The sequence below is a fragment of the Tachyglossus aculeatus genome, chromosome X2 (genome assembly GCF_015852505.1).
Source record: "Tachyglossus aculeatus isolate mTacAcu1 chromosome X2, mTacAcu1.pri, whole genome shotgun sequence".
NCBI lineage: Eukaryota > Metazoa > Chordata > Mammalia > Monotremata > Tachyglossidae > Tachyglossus > Tachyglossus aculeatus.
In genome coordinates, this window is record NC_052100.1 from 884977 (window position 1) to 902509 (window position 17533).

At 52.6% G+C, this 17533-nt stretch overlaps 1 protein-coding gene across 1 annotated transcript in view; it reads right to left on the bottom strand.

Annotated features, from left to right (window-relative positions):
* Positions 1-14925, bottom strand: part of PINX1 (PIN2 (TERF1) interacting telomerase inhibitor 1) — a 32385-nt gene extending 17460 nt beyond the window's left edge. Inside the window, exons 1-4 of the mRNA XM_038771130.1 lie at positions 14792-14925; positions 9652-9761; positions 9062-9154; positions 7885-7963 (exon numbers count right to left, since the gene is read on the bottom strand). Coding sequence (XP_038627058.1) covers positions 7885-7963; positions 9062-9154; positions 9652-9761; positions 14792-14810 — 301 coding nt within the window. The 5' untranslated portion in view covers positions 14811-14925. The remainder of the gene's footprint in view (positions 1-7884; positions 7964-9061; positions 9155-9651; positions 9762-14791) is intronic.
* Between the last annotated feature and the right edge of the window lie 2608 nt (positions 14926-17533).

Here is a 17533-nt window from a genome sequence, read left to right on the forward strand (position 1 = left end):
GGACTCCACAGAGGACGTGTTCACCGCCTAGCCTTGGGGTGGCTACAACATCATCAGGCCCAAGGCAGGTCCGCTTCCCCGCGGGGTTCCCGGGCCCTGGCTGGACTTTCCCAGGTGCTCAGTAGCACAGTGTCCAGAATCGGCGCTCAATGGATAGCGCTACTTCCACGATGATAGCTATAATCCTCTTTATTCTGACGGTTCTGACACCTGTCTACATGTTTTGTTTTGTCTGTCTCCTGCTTCTAGACTGTGAGCCCGTTGTTGGGTAGGGACCGTCTCCATATGTTGCCCAAGCACTTAGTACAGTGCTCTGCACACAGTAAGAGCTCAATAAATATGACTGAACGAATGAATGAATGCCAGCAGCCTTGCCGGCAGGGACTCAATCTACCTCTCCTGTTAGCGTTGAGGCTTCTTGGGGCCAGGGAATGGGCCACTTGGTTACTCCCCGCTTCCCAGTAATAATAATGATGGCATTTGTTAAGCGCTTACTATGTGCAAAGCACTGCTCTAAGCACTGAGGAGGTTACCAGGTGATCAGGTTGTCCCAAGCAGCCGCTACAGTGCCCTCCATGGAGCGGGAACCCAATAAGTCCTGCTGGCACTGCCGCTGCAGCGGACGTAGGACCCCAAAATCTCCACACTGTTTGGGGTAGGGGGGCGGGACACAGGGCTTGGGAGGGGGGTGGGCCCAGAACAGGCCAGCGGCAGAGCCAGATCCGAGCTGAGCCCCCAGACCCTCGACTCCTGGACTTCCTTCTGCTCGGAAAGACCAAGTCCCGGGGACCGGGACGTCCCCGCAGGTTTCCCACAGAGCTTAACCAGAGTTCTGTCTCACCGGGGGTTGGCACCGGGGCCAGAGCCAAGGGAGACCAGGTGGGAAGGGGTAATAATAATAATAATAATAGCATTTATTAAGCGCTTACTATGTGCAAAGCATTGTTCTAAGCGCTGGGGAGGTTACAAGGTGATCAGGTTGTCCCACGGAGGGCTCCCAGTCTTCATCCCCATTTTACAGATGAGGTAACTACGGCCCAGAGAAGTTAAGTGACTCGCCCAAAGTCACCCAGCTGACAGTTGGTGGGGCCGGGATTTGAACCCACGACCTCTGACTCCAAAGCCCGGGCTTTTTCCACTGAGCCACGCTGCTTCTCTGGTAGTTGCCCGAGTAGGGAAGCAAGTCAGAGGGGAGGTGGGGTGGAGGCTCATGCCGGGCTAGCCGGTCATAATCAATGATATTTATCGGGCGCTTACTTTGTGCAGACGGTGAGCCCACTGTTGGGTAGGGACCGTCTCTATATGTTGCCGACTTGTACTTCCCCAGCGCATAGTAAAGTGCTCTGCACACAGTAAGAGCTCAACAAATACGACTGAATGAATGAATGCAGAGCACTGTACTAAGCGCTGGGAAGAGCATGATACGGCAGAGTTGGCAGATAAATTTGGTGCATACAACCTGGCGCCGGGGCCCCCATGGCCCCGGGGGTGTGGCGGTGGGGGGAGGCCAGGCTAGGGCCCTGGGCAGCCCCTGTCCCACCCGCTGGTATGGTGGGGGTCGGAATTCCGGCCGCCAGGAACCTCTGGGAGCCCGGGGACAAGTGGACACAGCTGCCGGGGGAGGGAGGGGCGGTAGCGGTGGACCCCGGATGCGGTGGAGAGGCTCCTCAAGCCCCGGGGGGCGGGGGGTTCCTGGCGGGGTCTCAGCCATCCCCTCCACGGAGGAAGGGAACGGAGAAGCCCCCTGCACCAAGGGGGATCAGGCGGGGAAGGGAGCGGTCCGCCCTGGCACCGGGATCCTCTCCGCTGGAGGGAGAGGGGTTGCCCAGTGGGATGGGGGGAGGGAAGCCAAGTCGGAGCGGCTCATAGAGGTCCACAAGGAGGGGGGATGGCGCCCCCTTGTGACCTCGGTGGGGAACGTCACGGGGAGTGTTGCCAACTTGGACTTCCCAAGCGCTTAGTCCAGTGCTCTGCCCACAGTGAGCGCTCAATAAATACGATTGATTGATTGAGTGAGGCCGTGGTCCAGGTCCCCAGCTCCCCCTGAAACGCCGGGTGGTTCCCGTTGCGGCCCGTGGGTCAAATGTCGTACCTCGTTCTCGCCTGTCCCGCCATCAACCCCCGGCCCACGTCATCCCCCGGGCCTGGAATGCCCCCAATCCCTCTGCCCATCTGCCAAGCTAGCTCTCTTCCTCCCTTCAAGGCCCTGCTGAGAGCTCACCTCCTCCAGGAGGCCTTCCCACACTGAGCCCCTTCCTTCCTCTCCCCCTCGTCCCCCCTCCACCCCCCCCATCTTACCTCCTTCCCTTCCCCACAGCACCTGTATATATGTATATATGTTTGTACATATTTATTACTCTATTTATTTAGCTTGTACATATCTATTCTATTTATTTTATTTTGTTAGTATGTTTGGTTTTGTCTCCCCCTTTTAGACTGTGAGCCCACTGTTGGGTAGGGACTGTCTCTGTATGTTGCCAATTTGTACTTCCCAAGCGCTTAGTACAGTGCTCTGCACACAGTAAGCGCTCAATAAATACGATTGATGATGATGATGATGATTGATGAAGTGGTGGATGGGAGTCTGCTGCGGGTGGGGTGGCCACTCCTGGCCCCATAAGGGTTCACAGATCCGGCCCCTGGTCACATCCCACCGCTCCGTGGGAGAGGCCAAGGGAACGCCAGGAAGGCTGCTCCCCTCCCCGCTTGCTGCGCCTCTGACCACCTCCCCCATTCCTGGGAAAGATTCCCTGGGGGTGGGGGACGGGTCCCATTCATTCAATCACATTTATTGAGCGCTTACTGTGTGCAGAGCACTGTACTAAGCGCTTGGGGAGTACAAATTCCCAGGCAGGGACAAGGGACACAAGGGGCCCAGACAGAGAAGCATCCCCTTCTAGACTGCAAGCCCGTTTTTGGGTAGGGACCGTCTCTCTATGTTGCCGACTTGTACTTCCCAAGCGCTTAGTACAGCGCTCTGCACACAGTAAACGCTCAATACACTTGAATGAATGAAGGAATTTACTGAGAACCCAATGGGTGCAATGAATCAATGGGGTTTACAGACCACTTAGAGTGCACAGAACATTGTACTAAACGCTTGGGAGACTACAGTGTAATAAAGTTAGTAGTCACTATGCCTGCCTTCTAGGCACTTACTTGTACATATCTATTCCATTTATTTTATTTTGTTAGTATGTTTGGTTTTGTTCTCCGTCTCCCTCTTTTAGACTGTGAGCCCACTGTTGGGTAGGGACTGTCTCTATATGTTGCCAACTTGGACTTCCCAAGCGCTTAGTACAGTGCTCTGCACACAGTAAGCGCTCAGTAAATACGACTGACTTACAATCTGGAAGGAGGAAACGTTAAATTACAGACTGGAGGGACAGCTGAGCTTAAGGATTCAGATATAAGTGCTGTGGAGCTGGGGTATTAGAATAATAATAACAATTATGGTATTTGTTAAGTGCTTACAGTGCCAGGCACTGTCCTAAGCGCTGGGGCTGGGCACAGATCCTGTCCCACGTGGGGCTCACAGTATCCCCAAGTGCTTTGCACATAGTAAGCGCTTAATAAGTGCCATCATTATTTTACAGAAGAGGCACAGAGAAACGAAGTGACTTCCCCCAAGTCACGCATCACACACAAGTGGTGGAGCTGGGATTAGAACCCTTGACCTTCTGACTTTCAGGCCCGAGCTCTACTCACCCCACCGCGCTGCTTCCTAAGGGTCACACAACCAGTCAACACCGAGGGAAGGGTGGGAGAGGAATTGAAGAGTTGAAGAGGGAGGCCGCTTGGAGCGGATGGGATTTTAGGAGGGCTTTAAAGGTGGGGAGGGGGGTGGCCTGCGGGAGACCAACGGGGAGGGAGCCCCAGCCCAGACGGAGAACGTGGGCGAGGGGGTGGCGGCGAGATCGAGGAGCTGGAGGTACAGAGAGTAGGTTGGCATTAGAGGAGCAAAGAGTGTGGGCTGAAATGTAGGAGATGAGCGAGGTAAGGAACGAGAGGGAGAGCTGACAGCACCTTCAAGCCGATGGGTACGGAGTATCTGTTTACTTCGGAAGTAACTGGTTTTGTTCTCTGTCTCCCCCTTTTAGACTGTGAGCCCACTGTTGGGTAGGGACTGTCTCTATATGCTGCCAACTTGTACTTCCCAAGCGCTTAGTACAGTGCTCTGCACACAGTAAGCGCTCAGTAAATACGATTGATGATGACGATGATAGGAGGTTTTTCTATGGGGAGTGGGAAGACACGGGCTTCCCACTTCCAGCGTTTAGAACAGTGCTTTGCACATAGTAAGCGCTCAACAAATGCCATTATTATTATTATTATTATTATTATTATGGGCTGAAAATATTTTTAAGAAAATGATCCAGGCAGCAGAGTAAATCATGGACTGGCACGGGGAGGCACAGGAGGCAGGGAGGTCGGTGAGGAGGCTGATGCATGGACTGAGCCCCCTCCTCCCCCTCCCCCCCACCTTACCTCCTTCCCCTCCCCACAGACCTGTCTATATGGATATATGTTTGTACGTAATTATTAGTCTATTCATTTATTTTATTTGTACACATTTATTCTATTTATTTTATTTTGTTAATATGTTTGGTTTTGTTCTCTGCCTCCCCCTTCTAGACTGTGAGCCCACTGTTGGGTCGGGACCGTCTCTAGATGTTGCCGACTTGTACTTCCCAAGCGCTTAGTACAGTGCTCTGCACACAGTAAGCGCTCAATAAATACGACTGAATGAATGAATGAATGATGCAGTAATCAAGGAGGGAAAGGGTAAGTGGTTGGATCAATGAGGATGGAGAGGAAAGGTCGGTTTCCAGAACTGTTGCAAGGTCACTCAATCACATTTATTGAGCACTTACTCTTTGCAGAGCACTGTACTAAGCGCTTGGGAGAGTACGATACAACAATATAACAGACACACTCCCTTCCCGTGACGAGACTGAAGAACCGACAGGATGCGGTGGCGGATTGGATATGTGGGTTGTATGAGAGAGGAAAGTTGAGGTTACTGCCCAGGTTAGGAGCCTGTGAGGAGGGAGGAGAGGGGGTTGTCTCCAGTGAGGGGAATGTGTTGGGGAGGACAGAATTTTGGTGCAAAGATGGGGTGTTCTGCTTTGGACGTGTTAAATTTGAGGTACTGGCGGGACAAGCAAGCGGAGATGTAGGAAAGGCAGGAAGAAATGCGAGCCTGCAGAGAAGGAGAGAGGTCGGGGCTGCGGAGGGAGATTTGGGAATCATCCGCGTACAGCTGGGAATTCAAGCCGTGGGAGCGAAGAAGTCCTCCCCGGGAATGGGTGTAGAAGGGGGCCCAGAACTGAGCCTTGAGGGCCTTCCACAGTTAGAGGGTGGGAGGCAGAGGTGGGAGGCTCTGAATGGACCACCCACCAAGAGTGATGTACTGTACAAAACAAGCAGGTGACACATTCCCTGCCCACAGCAAGAGTCCACCCTAACAGGTTTTCATTTGGGGCTCAAGGGTGGAACTGAGGTGGGCTTGGAGGGCTGGGGCAGCGCACCGGAGAGCTGGGTGGCCCAAGGGCGCCAGGAGGGTCCCCGGGCCATCTCCGCTCTGGTAGGAGGGTCTCGGGGCCACCCACTGTGGCGGGCAGGACACGGCACGAGTCTGTCCCAGTCGGCTCGGATTTCTGGCGCTCATTCCCCACCCGTCTCCCTTGAGGGCGGGGACGGGGCCTGCCGCCTCCCCGGGGAGCCGCCCCTGCCACCGTCCACTCCTCCACCCGCCCCCAAAGCTCCGCTGATCCCGACACCTCGCACCCCCGAGTGAACGGTTGTTGGGGGGTCGTCTCCCCCCACCAGGGCCCCTCGTGCTCTCAGATGCCCGGCCCCTCCCAGCGCGGTCATAAATCTGTTGGCGGCTGGGCTCGGCCTAGGGAGGGAGGGCGGGCCCCCACCCCGCCCCCACCCAATAATTACCGGCTTTTCCCAGCCGCCCTGGGGCCTCTCCCTCCAAATAAATCCGTCAGAAGGCGGGCACACAAGAGGGGGCTCGTCCCCACCCTCCCCTGTGCCCCCCACCTCAGGTGCCTACGGAGGCACGGGACGGCTTCACAACCGAAGGGAGATCAACCCCCCCGACCGGAATTGAGCGGTCCTAGCCTCCCCCGGGGCTGCGGACAGGCTGGGGTCACCTCCCTCCAACAGTCGGCCCCTTAAGTTGCTCCTTACGTTGGTGTGGTCAACAGCAGTGCAGACACCGCTTGGGGAGGGGTGGGTTCGGGCTGGACTCCCCCTCACTCTGGGCCCCGGCCCCCGGAGGGTAACCCCTGCAAAACGAGCCCTCAGCTGGGGCAGGTTGGGGGCACCCGGAGAAAGCCCCCGAGGACCGGACGCAGAGGGGCTGCTTCAGGGGGACAGAATCCCCGAGGCCAAGAGCACCCCCTCCAGATTCGTTCAATCGTATTTACTGAGCACTTCCGTGTGCGGAGCACTGTACTAGGCGCTTGGGAAGTACAATACAGCAATAAAGAGAGACAATTCCTGGCCACAATGGGCTCACAGTTTCTTCATGTCCCCACCAAGCCCCTTGCCCAGCCCACCTCCTCCAGGAGTCTTTCCCCAATGAATCTCCCACTTTCCCCGGAATACGACTGTGCCACCTCCACCCGCCTACCTGCTGCACTCCAGTCCAAATCCCTACGCAGACCCTATATGGTACGCGCTTACCCATCAATCGACCTATCCACTCGGTCTCTCTCCTCTTCTCTAACTGTTTTTAAAGTCAGGCTTCCCCGCTAGATTGGGAGCTCCTCGACAACAGGGATCATATCGCCCAACGCTACTGTCCTCTCCCAAGTGCTCAGTACTGCGCTCTGCACAAAGCAGACGGTCAGCTCGAGTTCAAGGAAATAATTTTTATTATTTATTATTTCTATTGTCCTCTCCCTAGCGCTCACAGTAAGCTCGAAGCTTGAGAGCAAGGATCATGTCTACTAATTCTACTGTCCTCTCCTGAGTGCTCAATACAGTGCTCTGCACCCAGTAAACATCCCAGGGTAGGGATCGTGTCTTCTAGCTCTAGTCTCCTCTCCCAAGCGCTCAGTACAGTGCTCTGCATGAAGTGCTCAGCAAATACCAGCGATAAACTGACTGATTACTGTTCCCTCCCAAGTTTGACTGATTCCCTAGTACAGGTCTCCAGCACTTAGTTCAGTGCTTCACACACAGTAAAGCACTCAATAAATACGACTGAATGAACGAATGACTGTTCGGTACTAATAATGATGGCGTTTATTAAGCGCTTACTATGTGCCAAGCACTGTTCTAAGCGCTGGGGAGGTTACAAGGTGATCAGGTTGTCCCACGGGGGGCTCACAGTCCGAATCCCCATTTTACAGATGAGGGAACCGAGGCCCAGAGAAGTGAAGTGACTTGCCTAAAGTCGCACAGCTGACAAGCGGTGGAGCCGGGACTTGAACCCATGACCTCTGACTCCAAAGCCCGGGCTCTTTCCACTGAGCCACGCTGCTTCGCTGAGTGCAGAGCATCGTACTAAGCGCTTGGGAGAGTACAGTATAACAGCAAACACACCGAGCTTACAGTCTAGAGGGAAGACAGACATTAATATAACGTCGGTAGAGCTGGAATCTCTGTGTCCGTATCCCCCATTAACCCGTAAACTCTTTGAGGGCAGAAGATATATGTTGCCAACTTGTACTTCCCAGGCGCTTAGTACAGTGCTCTGCACACAGTAAGCGCTCAATAAATATGATTGATGATGTTGATGATGATGATGATAAGACGAGCCTTCTAACCTCTTAGGACTCTCCCAAGGGCTCAGTACAGAGCTCTGGCCCGTCCACGCGTGACCGATTACGGTTTGGGGGGGCGGGGGGGTCACGGAGGCCTTACCTGCTTCCGTTTTCCGGTGGCAGCTGTTCAACTGAGCCAGGAGCTGATTGAACTCGTCGTGGTGGGCCAGCCAGCTGTCCTGCAGATAACGCGGGAGTCAGTAATAATAATGATGACGGCATTTATTAAGCGCTTACTCTGTGCAAAGCACTGTTCTAAGCGCTGGGGAGGTTACGAGGTGATCAGGTTGCACCGCAGGGGGCTCACGGTCTTAGTTCCCATTTTACAGATGAGGTACATAGAAGGGACTTGCCCAAAGTCACACAGCTGACAACTGGCAGAGCTGGGATTTGAACCCGTGACCTCCGCCTCCAGAGCCCGTGCTCTCTCCACTGAGCCACGCTGCTTCGCCACCGGCTGAGTCAACCACCTCGGCCCAGCTCTCCCTCGGCCTCCACCCGAACCCGCACACGCATACACACGCCTACAGGAGGCCTGCCTCAGTTTCCCCGGCTTCACAGCTTTATTGAAGGCACACCTCCTCCAGGAGGCCCTCCCTGCCTAAGCCCTCCTTTCCTCTTCTCCCTCTCCTTTCCGTGTCACCCTGACCTGCTCCCTTTAATCAGCCTCCGGCACGTTCGCCGATATCCGTAACTTATTTCTTTATATTAATGTCTTTCTTCCCTCTCGACTCAAAGCTCGTCGTGCTCACTGTTATCCTGTACTCTCCCAAGCACTTAGAGAAGCAGCGTGGCTCAATGGAAGGAGCCCGGGCTTTGGAGTCGGAGGTCATGGGTTCAAACCCCGGCTCCGCCAACTGTCAGCTGTGTGACTTTGGGCAAGTCACTTCACTTCTCCGGGCCTCAGCTACCTCATCTGGAAAATGGGGATTAAGACTGTGAGCCCCCCGTGGGACAACCTGATCAACTTGTAACCTCCCCAGCGCTTAGAACAGTGCTTTGCACATAGTAAGCGCTTAACAAATACCATCATTATTATTATTATTACGATGCTCTACACTCAGTAAGTGCTCAATAAATATGACTGACTGATTGACCGACACTCCCCAATACCTGCAGCTCCCCGCATATGCTCACAGCTCTCTCAACCATCTCCGGCTCCCCCCGACCGCCCAAACCTCCCCTACAAAGCAGCCCGGCTCCCCCCGAGTCCCCGGACGCTCCCGGAGGTCCCGCGGGGGTCCGGGGGAGCCGGCCCCGCGCCTGGCTCTGCTCACCTCGTGGTTGGCCGTCGCGCCGAGCCCCAGCTGGTTGTTTTTCACCGTGACCTTGATGTGCTCCGTGGCCCCTTGTTCCTGGGCACCGAGACCCTGTGGAGGGATCATCATCATCATCATCAATCGTATTGAGCGCTTACTGTGTTCAGAGCACTGTACTAAGCGCTTGGGAAGTACAAATTGGCAACACATAGAGACAGTCCCTACCCAACAGCGGGCTCACAGTCTAAAAGGGGGAGACAGAGAACAAAACCAAACATACTAACAAAATAAAATAAATAGAATAGATATGTACAAGTAAAATAAATAGAGTAATAAATATGTACAACCATATATACAGGTGCTGTGGGGAAGGGAAGGAGGTAAGATGGGGGGGATGGAGAGGGGGACGAGGGGGAGGGATGGGACCAAGTGGGGATTGGCTTCCTCACGCGTGGGTGCCCGCTCTTGTACCTCAGGGGACAAAAGGGCTGGCACCCCCCCAGTGCCATCTAAACTGGACAGGCCCAGCCCCCCGAACCCCACTCTCTGCCCAGACCTAGGAGTTTCCAGGCAGGGCCTTGCCACCCCCACCCCGCGGCCCGTGGTACCTTTCCTTTGGACCAGCCCATCTTCTCCAGCATCTTCTGCCCGAACTTGGAGTCGTCGTTACTCCACGCACTGTTCCTCGGGTCCAAGGACCACTTCTGTTTCCGACGGGCTGCCGGCGCCAAGGGGAAAGGCCTTCTCAGCAGGTGCCGGGGCTCGGGGCAGCCTCAAGGGAGCCCCGGGGAGGCCGGCCCGAGACCCCAACCGGAGGAGGAAGGCGACGCTATGAGATCCACTCGGAAATCAAATTGGCCCGGCGACCGGGGTCCCCAGCAACCACAGCATCTGGTAACCGCGGTCCCCGGCAACCTCTACCCCCATCAACCATCACATCTGGTAACCATGGTCTCCAAAGACCACCGCCCCCGGTAACCGCCGCATCTGATAACCACGGCATCTGATTAAGCAAGGTCCTCAGCAACCGCGGTCCCTGACAACCGTGGTTCTCAGCAACCACCATGGTCCCCGGAAAACAGTCACCAACAACCACAGTGAATAGGAACAACCGGACCTGGCAACTGCGGTCCCCGGCGACACAGTCCCTGGCAACCCCAGTCCCCGGCAACCCCAGTAGCCGTGATGATCCCCGGCATCCATGGCTTCAGGCGGGGCAGGGCCCAGTTTCTCCGCCTCAGAAACTACCAGCACCGGGGCGAAGGGCCGACAGGACCCAGAGCCACCTGCGGCAGTGGGGTCGAGCCCACAGTTTTCTTTTTTGGCTCCAGAAATCCCCTGGTTTATGCCCAAACTCTCAAAAACCTGCTGTGTTGTCATGAACAGTGCTTAGTACAGTGCTCTGCACACAGTAAGCGCTCAATAAATACGATTGATTGATTGATGAACTCTCTATATCCAGGCAAACAGCTCGGATCGGAAGGGCACTTGGTTAAAACGGTGGCTTACGCGGTGAAACGGGTGCACACCTGCTGGGTGCCGAGCACTGTGCTAAGCGCTTGGGAGAGTACAATACAATGGAACCGTGGCTCAGTGGTCGGAGCACAAGCCTGGGAGTCAGAAGGTCCTGGTTTTTAATCCCAGATCTGCCTCTTGTCTGCTGTGTGACCTTAGGAAAGTCACTTCACTTCTCTGTGCCGCAGTTACCTCATCTGTAAGCGCTTAGTACAGTGCTCTGCACATAGTAAGCGCTCAATAAATACGACTGATGATGATCTGTAAAATGGGGATCGAGACTGTGAGACCCAAATGGGATGGGGACTGTATTCGAGCCGATTTGCTTGTACCCATCCCAAGCAGGGAATGTGTCCGTTTGCTCATTTTACTCCCCCCAAGCACTTAGTAAAATGCTCTTCACACAGTAAGCGCTCAATAAACACAACTGAATGAATGCAAGCCACGCTGCTTCTCTGTGCCTCAGTTACCTCATCTGGAAAATGGGGGTGGAAAATGGGGGCAGCGACTGTGTCCAACTCGATTTGCTTGTATCCACCCCAGCGCTTAGTACAGTGCCTGCCTCATAGTAAGCGCCTATCAAATACCATAACAATAATATAGGCAGCTCAGTGGAAAGAGCCCGGGCTTGGGAGTCAGAGGTTGTGGGTTCTAATCCCGGCTCCGCCACTTGTCTGCTGTGTGATTTAACTTCTGTGCCATTTAACTTCCCTGTTCATCCACTTATCAGCTGTGTGACTGGGCAAGTTGTCACTTAACTTCTCTGTGCCTCAGTGGCCTCATCTGTAAAATGGGGATTAAAACTGTGAGCCCCACGTGGGACAACCCGATAATCTTATATCTACCCCAGAGCTTGGAAGAGTGCTCGGCACATAGTAAGCGCTTAATAAATACCATCATCATTATTATTATGATGATTAAGCGCTTCACAAATACCAACAAAACAACAATAAAGGGAGAAAGCCACAATGAGGTGCTCAGTACAGTGCTCCGCACACAGTAAGCGCTCAATAAATCCGGTGGATTCATTGCGACAAGTATATAATAATGTTGGTATTTGTTAAGCGCTTACTACGTGCCAAGCACTGTTCTAAGCACTTGGGTAGATACAAGGTAATCGGGTTGTCCCACGTGGGGCTCACGGTCTCCATCCCCATTTTCCAGATGAGGGAACTGAGGCCCAGAGAAGTTGAGTGACTTGCCCAAAGTCACACAGCTGACATGCAAGAGAAGCAGTGTGGCTCAGTGGAAGCAGCCCGGGCTTGAGTGTCAGAAGTCATGGGTTCTAATCCCGGCTCCCACACATGTCTGCTGTGTGACCTTGGGCAAGTCACTTCACTTCTCTGAGCCTCAGTTACCTCAACAAGAAAAAGGGGATGAAGACTGTGGGTCCCACGTGGGACAACCTGATCACTTTGTATCCCCCCAGCGCTTAGAACAGTGCTGTGCACATAGTAAGTGCTTAATAAATACCATCATTGTTATTATTAGAAGGGGGAGACAGATAACAAAACAAAATCCACAATATATATAAGTGCTTAACAAGAAACAGCGTGGCTCAGTGGAAAGAGCACAGCCTTTGGAGTCAGAGGTCATGGGTTCAAATCCCGGTTCTGCCAATTGTCAGCTGTGTGACTTTGGGCAAGGCACTCCACTGGGCCTCAGTGACCTCATCTGTCAAATGGGGATGAAGACTGTAAGCCCCCTGTGGGACCTTTCAGTCATTCATTCAATCGTATTTATTGGGCGCTTACTGTGTGCAGAGCACTGTACTAAGCGCTTGGGAAGTCCAAGTTGGCAACATACAGAGACGGTCCCTACCCAACAGCGGGCTCACAGTCTAGAAGGGGGAGACGGACAACAAAACAAATTAACAAAATAACACTTGTAACCTCCCCAGCGCTTAGAACAGACAGTAAGCGCTTAATAAATGCCATGATTATTATTATTAGAAGGGGGAGACAGATAACAAAAAAAAAAATATCCACAATATATACAAGCGCTTAACAAGACACACTGTGGTTCAGTGGAAAGAGGACGGCCTTTGGAGTCAGAGGTCATGGGTTCAAATCCCAGTTCTGCCAATTGTCAGCTGTGTGACTTTGGGCAAGTCACTTCACTGGTACTCGGTGACCTCATCTGTCAAACGGGGATGAAGACTGTAAGCCCCGTGGGACAACCTTTCAGTCATTCATTCAATAGTATTTACTGAGTGCTTACTGTGTGCAGAGCACTGTACTAAGCGCTTGGGAAGTCCAAGTTGGCAACATATAGAGACGGTCCCTACCCAACAGCGGGCTCACAGTCTAGAAAGGGGAGACAGACAACAATCAATCCATCAATCATATTTGAGCGCTTACCGTGTGCAGAGCACTGTACTAAGCGCTTGGGAAGTACAAGTTGGCAACATAACAACACAACAAAACAATAACAACAAAACATATTAACAAAATAACACTTGTAACCTCCCCAGCGCTTAGAACAGTACTTTGCACGTAGTAAGCGCTTAATAAATGTCCTCATTATTATCATTATTATGTGAGGGAGCTGGGATTAGACCTCGCGACCTTCCCCACCCCTTACCTCCTTCCCTTCCCCACAGCACCTGTATATATGTTGGTACGTATTTATTACTCTATTTATTTATTTAACTTGTACATATCTATTCTATTTATTTTACTTTGTTAATATATTTGGTTTTGTTCTCTGTCTCCCCCTTCTAGACTGTGAGCCCACTGTTGGGTAGGGACCATCTCTAGGTGTTGCCAACTTGTAATAATAATGTTGGTATTTGTTAAGCGCTTACTATGTGCCAAGCACTGTTCTAAGCGCCGGGGTAGATACAAGGTGATCAGGTTGTCCCCCGTGGGACTCACAGTCTTCATCCCCATTTTCCAGCTGAGGGAACTGAGGCCCAGAGAAGTCGTGACCTGCCCAAAGTCCCACAGCTGACAAGTGGCGGGGCCAGGATTTGAATCCACCACCTCTTGACTCCAAAACCCGGGCTCTTTTCCACTGAGCCACGCTGCTTCTCGACTTGTACTTCCCAAGCGCTTAGTCCAGTGCTCTGCACACAGTAAGCGCTCAATAAATACGACTGATTGTATATATGTTTGTACATATTTATTACTCTACTTATTTATTTTACTTGTACCTATCTATTCTACTTATTTTATTTAGTTAGTATGTTTGCTTTTGTTCTCTGTCTCCCCGCTTTTAGACTGTGAGCCCACTGTTGGGTAGGGACCGTCTCTCTATGTTGCCAACTTGTACTTCCCAAGCGCTTAGCCCAGTGCTCTGCACACAGTAAGCGCTCAATACGATTGATTGTACATATGTTTGTACATATTTATGACTCTATTTATTTTACTTGTACCTATCTATTCTATTTATTTTATTTTGTTAGTATGTTTGCTTTTGTTCTCTGTCTCCGCCCTTTTAGACTGTGCGCCCGCTGTTGGGTAGGGACTGTCTCTATAAGTTGCCAACTTGGACTTCCCAAGTGCTTAGCCCAGTGCTCTGCACACAGTAAGCGCTCAATAAATACGATTGATTGTATATATGTTTGTACCTATTTATGACTCTATTTATTTATTTTACTTGTACCTATCTATTCTATTTATTTTATTTTGTTAGTATGTTTGCTTTTGTTCTCTGTCTCCCCCCATTTAGACTGTGAGCCCACAGTTGGGTAGGGACTGTCTCTAGATGTTGCCAACTTGGACTTCCCAAGCGCTTAGTCCAGTGCTCTGCACACAGTAAGCGCTCAATAAACACGACTGATTGTATATACGTTTGTACATATTTATGACTCTATTTATTTTACTTCTACGTATCTATTCTATTTATTTTATTTTGTTAGTATGTTTGCTTTTGTTCTCTGTCTCCCCCCTTTTAGACTGTGAGCCCCCTGTTGGGTAGGGACTGTCTCTATAAGTTACCAACTTGGACTTCCCAAGCGCTTAGTACAGTGCTCTGCACACTGTAAGCGCTCGATAAATACGATTGATGATGATGATGATGATGAGTAAGCGCTCAATTAATACGATTAGATGGATTGACCTCTGAGGCCCAAGCACGGGCTCTTTCCACAGGGCCGCGAAGCCTCCGGGCCGCGGTCGCCATGGCAACCTCGACGCATGCGCCGGGCCGTCCCATTCCAAATCCCCCCCCCGCCAGAGTGGTACCGCCCGCGCATGCGCGCTCGCCCCCCCCCAAAGCGGCGGCGCTTACGCTCGGCCAGCATCGCCATCCCGGCGGGCTCCTGATGGCGGCCTTGTGCGGGCAGGGGGCCTCAAGGGTCCCCGCAACCTCGGAGGGCGTCGAGGGATGAAGGGCGGCGGCCCAACTCCAGGCCCCAAGGAGACCGCGCGGCCGAGCCGGCTCCCAACCGCCGCCACTTCCGGCGCGCGGCGATGACGACACGGGGCAGCCACTTCCGCCCGGGGGGAGGGCGGGGGCGCCGCTGATTGGCTCGTCGGCCGCCCGCGGCGATGACGACACGAGGCAGCCACTTCCGCCCGGGGAAGGGCAGGGGCGGGGGCGCCGCTGATTGGCTCGTCCGCCGCCCGCGGGGGCGGGGCCCAACCGCTCCACCCCTGGAGGCCTCAGCGTGTGTGGGGGCGGGGGGGAGCTTTGCTCATTCATTCATTCATTCAATCACTCATTCAATCAATCGTATTTATTGAGCGCTTACTGTGTGCAGAGCACTGGACTAAGCGCTTGGGAAGTACAATCAATCAATCAATCAATCGTATTTATTGAGCGCTTACTATGTGCAGAGCACTGGACTAAGCGCTTGGGAAGTACAAATTGGCAACATCTAGAGACAGTCCCTACCCAACAGGTAGGGAGGCAGGGACCGGCGTGCGTTGAATCAATGCGGAGGATTTGGGGGCTCCCTTGATGTCCCTGGGATCCGAGAAGGTTGGGATGGGGAAGGAGGCCCTCCCTCTCTCCCTTCCTCCCTCCCTTAGGGAATTTCTTACCTTTCAAATGGTCGGAAGCAGGGGATTGGAGGGATAACCAGCAGGCACCCATAATGAGTAGAGAAAGTGATGCGATCCGGTCCGTTTCCCAAGAGAGAGGTGATGTGGTTGTCATAATAATAATAATAATAATAATAATAGCATTTATTAAGCACTTACTATGTGCAGAGCACTGTTCTAAGCGCTGGGGAATTTACAAGGTGATCAGGTTGTCCCCCGTGGGGCTCACAGTGTTAATCCCCATTTTACAGATGAGGGAACTGAGGCCCAGAGAAGTTAAGCCACTTGCCCAAAGTCACACAGCTGACGAGTGGCGGAGCCGGGATTTGAACCCATGACCTCTGACTCCAAAGCCCAGGCTCTTTCCACTGAGCCACGCTGCTTCATGGTTACCAAGGAGGACCCCCCCTCTCAGAGCCGTGCCCTGCCTGGTCCAGAGGTGCCGCGGTTGGGCCCTGCCCGGTCCAGGGGTGCCAGGGCTGTGCCCTTCCTGATCCTGAGAAGCGCTCAGTCCAGTGCTCTGCACACAGTAAGCGCTCAATAAATACGATTGACGATGATCCAGAGGTGCCGGAGCTATGCCCCGGCACAGGCCTCCGAGGACAGCTCTGGTCTCTCAACACTTCCGTCCGTATCTGTAGTTTCTTTATGTTCATTCATTCATGCCTTCATTCATTCAGTGGTATTTATTGAGCGCTTACTGCGCGCGGAGCACCGGACGAAGCGCTCGGGAAGGACAAGTTGGCGACATATAGGGACGGCCCCTACCCGACAACGGGCCCACGGTCTAGAAGGGGGAGACGGACGACGAAACTAAACACGTGGACGGGTGTCAAGTCGTCAATCAATCAATCAATCAATCATCATCATCATCAATCGTATTTATTGAGCGCTTACTGTGTGCAGAGCACTGTACTAAGCGCTTGGGAAGTACAAATCGGCAACATACAGAGACAGTCCCTACCCAACAGTGGGCTCACAGTCTAAAAGGGGGGTGACAGAGAACAAAACCAAACATACTAACAAAATAAAATAAATAGAATAGATATGTACAAGTAAAATAAATAGAGTAATAAATATGTACAAACATATATACATCTATACAGGTGCTGTGGGGAAGGGAAGGAGGTAAGATAGGGGGATGGAGAGGGGGACGAGGGGGAGAGAGTCACGTGCTCCAAAAAACCGTCGCCCCAACGTGTCACCCAAACAATCAATCGTATTTATTGAGCGCTTACTGTGTGCAGAGCACTGTACTAAGCGCTTGGGAAGTACAAGTTGGCAACATAACAACAAAACAATAACAACCAAACATATTAACAAAACAACACTTGTAACCTCCCCAGCACTTAGAACAGTGCCTCCCCCTTTTCGACTGTGAGCCCACTGTTGGGTAGGGACTGTCTCTCTATGTGTTGCCAATTTGTACTTCCCAAGCGCTTAGTACAGTGCTCTGCACATAGTAAGCACTCAATAAATACGATTGATGATGATGATGATGATGTAGTAAGCGCTTAATAAATGCCCTCATTATTATTATTATTATGTGAGAGAGCCAGGATTAGACCTCACGACCCTCCCCCCGGCCTTACCTCCTTCCCTTCCCCACAACACCTGTATATATGTTTGTACGTATTTATTACTCTATTTATTTATTTTACTTGTACATATCTATTCTATTCATTTTATTAGAATAAATAGAAATAAAGCCAGATGCCCATCGTTAGAGAAGCGGCGTGGCTCAGTGGAAAGAGCCCGGGCTTTGGAGTCACAGGTTATGGGTTCGAATGCCGCCTCCGCCACTTGTCGGCTGGGCGACCCTGGGCAGGCCACGTCACTCCTCTGGGCCTCATCTGTCCCCCTCATCTGTCATCTGTTAGCGTCTGTCTCCCCTTCTAGATACTAAGCTCCTTTGGGGGCAGGGAATGTGTCTGTTTATGATTATAGTGCCCTCCCCCAAGCGCTTAGTACAGTGCTCTGCACACAG